The sequence below is a fragment of the Poromitra crassiceps genome (assembly GCF_964638095.1).
Source record: "Poromitra crassiceps genome assembly, chromosome: 29".
NCBI lineage: Eukaryota > Metazoa > Chordata > Actinopteri > Beryciformes > Melamphaidae > Poromitra > Poromitra crassiceps.
The window spans coordinates 12,477,921-12,482,920 of NC_139641.1; the positions used below are offsets into that span (position 1 = coordinate 12,477,921).

At 47.1% G+C, this 5,000-nt stretch overlaps 1 protein-coding gene across 1 annotated transcript in view; it reads left to right on the forward strand.

Moving 5' to 3' along the window:
* Positions 1–2,418: 2,418 nt before the first annotated feature.
* The window catches only part of LOC310800058 (rho GDP-dissociation inhibitor 2-like), a gene marked incomplete at its 5' end in the record, with an annotated part of 29,680 nt that continues 27,098 nt past the window's right edge, over positions 2,419–5,000 (forward strand). Inside the window, one exon of the mRNA XM_083662644.1 lies at positions 2,419–2,572. Coding sequence (XP_083518770.1) covers positions 2,419–2,572 — 154 coding nt within the window. The remainder of the gene's footprint in view (positions 2,573–5,000) is intronic.

The following is a 5,000-nucleotide window of genomic DNA, read 5'->3' on the forward strand; positions in this document are numbered from 1 at the left end:
GACTTAGCTTACTTGACACGACGTACTTTTTCAATAAAAACACATTTATGCCATGACTTTACATAATGTATGTGCATAATTTAGCCTGTGCTGTGATGTGCAGGAGCAGCAGGTAGCCTACAAGTTATAAGTTAACTACCTGCCCTGAATGAGCCGAGTCGGGGGGCTTGTTCACTATTGTGAAAGTTATGTGTTTACAACATAAAGATCATGGAATTGGATGCATATCAGGAATGTCACCGATAGTTAACGTTCTATATTGTAGGCTACAGGGAGACCAACAGCCCTGCTGAACACATCTGTATTTGCCTGGCTGTAGGTTGAATTGTTTTATTCAGGCTATGATCTGTGATGTGCTGAGATATCCAAATTGGCATGAAGAGATGACAGCATGCAGCCAAAACCCGGACTGGATCGAGTGGATCAGAGCTTCGAAAGGAAGAATGTCATTGCGTAACTGCGGTTCACCAATGACCACAGTTGTGAATAATTCTACGCTTAAAAGGTGTGGTTACGGGGGGTAAGGTGGTGCAGTGGTAAGCGCTGTTGCCTCACAGCTCGAAGGTCCTGGGTTCGATTCCCACCTGGGACGCTGTGAACGCTGAAGGAATGCGTGCCCGTCCGCATGTCCTCGAGTGCCCACCGCCCGGGTGAGGTCGTCAAAAGGGCCTTTCTGTGTGGAGTTTGCATGTTCTCCCCGTGCCTCCCGGTGCCTCCCGGGGGTTTCCTTCATATAGGAACCCCCTTCACCAAAACATGCAATATCCTGGTTGCTAATGTGGTTCCTCCTCTGGTCGTTAAGGGCGCCTGTTCAGAGGGAGGGGAACTGGTTGGAATAGCGTGAATCCCCCACGTGCTATGTCCTACCGGTGAAGCTTCCCCTGTCAGGTGAAAAGAAGCGGCTGGCTAACTGCCCATGTCTCGGAGGAAGCATGGAGCCAGTTTCGGCTCTCCCCAGATCGGCAGAGGGTGGAGCAGCAACCAGGATAAATAAATTAAATTAGCACTAATGGGGGATAAAAATGGGATAAAAAATCGGGGGGGGGGGGGGGAATATTGAAAAAAAAAAGAAAAAAAAAAGGCGTGGTTAAATGGTTAGCGCCGGGTTTAGCGCCAAGGGGAAATTAGGGAATGTGCCTGACCACACCCACTAGTAGCACTGCACCCGGCGTTAAACGCTATTTTAAGGCCAGGGGGTAGATAGAGCCCTTTATCTTTGTCTGATTGTTAAATTATTTGTGTATTGCACAGATAGTCTCTCAAGACAAACGTGTTGGCTCCCACAATTTATGAATGCAACCATCTGTACTTCTGGGGTCTCAACGTTGGTAACAGAAATAAGGCAGGATATCCGGTCAAAATAAGGTGGGATATCCGCTCATTTCCTCAATTGTGGTTGGTCGAATACCATCGAAGGCGGGTATCCGCTCATTTCCCCGCTTGTGATTGGTCAGTACGCCCTTTTTCTTTGGAAGACGACGCCTTCCTCTGTCCAAATCTTAACGGGTGGAAGTACAGACTGTCTCTGGAGCATTATTCGAAGATCGTGGAAGAGATAGACTGGCTTGAGAAACCATTGCACAGATACTAGGGGTGTCACGATACACTCAGTTCACCATACGATACGATACACGATATTGGCTTCACGATAACGATACGATATTTTAACAATATATTTTTGCGATCGATTTGTAATTTGTCGCTAATTTGAGTCATTTCAAAATTTTCATCCTCCGCGTCTGTAACGTCCCTCGTCTGTTCAAACAAAGCGACGAAAAGGAGAGCGAGCACGCAATCAGATGCAGATCAGCGCCACCATGTTTTTTCTCGCGATATGAGATTTCATCTCAACGATACGTATTGTCACGTTTTGATATCGCGACATATCGTGGGACGATATATATTGTGACATCCCTAACAGATACACAAGAAACTGCGCAGAGGTGTTCAAACGCGATCCATGAGGAGGAGACTGACAGCTCAGGTCATCTGCAGCATTTTTACAGAAGCAAATCTTCTCAGAAAGACTCACAACGTTTACCTGCCTGCTCGCTGCTGCGCCATCGCGGACAAGTACAGGTTTAGACAGCGAGGCAAACAGAGAGACGACAAAACAACGCACGCTGCTATTGTGATGATGGACAGCCTCCACTGTGATCGGTTCAACGTGTCACCGTGTTGAGTGTGTGATGTAGCAACCGCTCCAGCCGTGGGGGGGTCTGTGCGAAAAAAAGAGAGACGACGAAAGAGAGAAGAGAGAGACGTGCGGGGGAGAGAGAGAGAAGACGAGAAAGAGAATGAGCAATGAGCTCAGGTGGGTCGGGCATCTGCATTCGCTTCCTGTGTGTTTTTTCTTTCCAAGGCAGGGTGAAGGAGGAGAAAGGAGGAGGGGGAGAGAGAGAGAGAACAAGCCCCGAGATGAAGGCCTTTCTGGAGGCTACAAAGGAGCTCTACTCTGGAGAAGGGCTGGAGGAGGCCCTCAATGGGGGCCTGAAGAACACACAGACAAAACTTGTGGGGAAGGAGGAAGAAGCCGGCATGGGCTCCACAATGGCACCGGGCCCCATGCTTGGTTCAAAGAGCCAGTCAGAAATACACAGAGAGAGAGAGAGAGGAAAGAGAGGCAAACAGAGAATAGAATTGATGGACCTGCTGGGAGGTAGAGCGGTCGTAGCGGTTGGGGGGAAGCCTGGTGTGTGTGTGTGTGTGTGTGTGTGTGTGTGTGTGTGTGTGTGTTGAGTTTTCTCAGCTATTCATTGGAAAACAAACTGTGCTGCGGCACGGGCGGGCGCAGTCAAAACTGCATCTGGGTGTGGAGTGGATTTTGTCTCGGTGCTTTGAAAAGGCACCACCGGGTCTCCCTGTGTGGCCCGACGCGAAAAGTCAGGCTGATGAGGAGGAAGAGGAGGGGTGGGGGACGAGCAAAAAAAAAATGAATAGAGTTTGGTGGGAAAGGAAGTGAGAAGCGCTGATGATGTCATACCATTACTGCAGCAATTCACATAGTCCTAACTGCAACGGTTTCTGCAGCACAGGGTCTTTACATCCTGCACCACCAACCCAATCATGTTTCTGCAGCACAGCAGGGCTCAAAATTTGGCGCGGGATTTCGAGAATTTTTGTAAATTCCCGCAGATTTGTCATTTATAATGCGGGAAGAAGTCGCGCAATTGTTTGCGCGCCAATGTCTATTATGTTAAGCCGACTAGGGATGCAGCGATCCACTTTTTTCACTTCCGATCCGATTTCGATACCTGAATTTGGATATCTGCCGATACCGATATTATGCCGATACCAATATTTTTCTTGAATATACAGTATAGGCAAAGATTTGGCCTTTTTTTTTTTTTTTATTTACCTTGCAAAAAGCAGACAAAATTAAGAAAATATACAAGGCAAAGAAGGATATTATTATACATGGGCAAATTACGGCCAGCGCTGGAATTGCATTTTTTTTTTTTTTTTTCCAATTCCGATCCGATCCGATCCGTGAATTAGTGCCAATATCGGCACCCGATACCGATATTGGATCGGATCGGCCCCATCCCTGAAGCCGACGGTGCGGAACCAACGTTGCTGAATTCAGACGCTTGGTGTTATAGGCACCCTGTGTGTGTCGTATTTGGACCAGTGGCCATAACTCGCACTGAATATTTATGAGGGCCAGTGTGGAAATTGCATTCTCTCGAATGGCCAGGGGGGGCGCCGCCACGTGCCGGTCCGGAAGTGACGTCAGGTGCGTTGGTCTCTTCTCTCGGTCTGTGTCTTAAATAAACACTTTCCAATGAGTTGATGGTCTGAATCAACAATTTCAAGTATTTTTCATGCTCTTATGCGCTCCGTTTTCTAAATTATGTCCCCATTTCGAGTAAAAGAGGTGATAAATAAGTCGACAAAACTTTTGGGCGTGGCTTCCTTGATTGACACAAGCAGCCAGGAAACCAGGAAAACCGATCACAACAGCACACTACAGGCAGGGCAGGCTAGCCCTAGCCTAGCAACATAGCCATAGATTCATAGTAAACTACCAGAAACAGCGTTATCTTTATGATCTTAATATTATAGGCACACGTAACAGTATAGCTCCCCGTTATGAGGTCAGTTGATCAAAATAACACCTATATCGAAATCGGACCGGGTGGCGACCATACCAGCCGGGGCTTCAGAGCTGATCACCCATTTTACAGCAACATTATCTGATAAACTGGTCTGTGCAGCTCTGTGGTGATTAGCTAATGTCTTCGTAGCATTGCGATTATGATTTAATTCACTATGGAAGATAAATGTTGGTTTAACATAATGAATATAATTCCCTACCATACATGTAAAGTGACGCTTCTAATATGGCCACACCATTTGTGCACAACGTTATGTAATGTGACATGAGATCACCACATTTCAATAAATATAAAGTTTTTGCATATTTGAATGCTGCCGGTCATTTGTTTAATTTGCATTTAAAGCTGATACACAATTGTCTTGAGGTAATTCCGCCAAGCTCAGTTAAAGGTCCCAATTCGTGCAGCTGTAACCTCTTAAAAACGTGTGTCTCTGGTCCATAAAACATGATTCTGGATTAATTTGTCGGAAATATAGCAACCCCGTTCGTTCTGACGCTGTTCTCACTTCCTCATCTCGTCGCTTCCCAGGAATGGTCTGTTTCTATAATATATTCAGAACTAACAGTTCCCATTGGCCGCTGGGCGAGAACCCGCCCCAGTTCACGCCCCTTCCTGCGTTCGCGGCTCGAGATTTGAACAGATATCCCACAATGCTCCAGGAAAATCCATTCAACCAATCAAACTGAATCAACATGACCAGGAACCGGGCTTCGTTTTGGCCTTATCAAAACCCAATGGGCTCACATTAGCCGTATACTATCAACGATTTGGACGCACATGGTTAGGGTGATGCACAGGGGGAGAGGGGGGTTAGGGTTAGGTCAGAGGTCAGTGGGGGTTAGGGTTAGGCTGGTTGGGGTGATGCACAGGGGGAGAGGG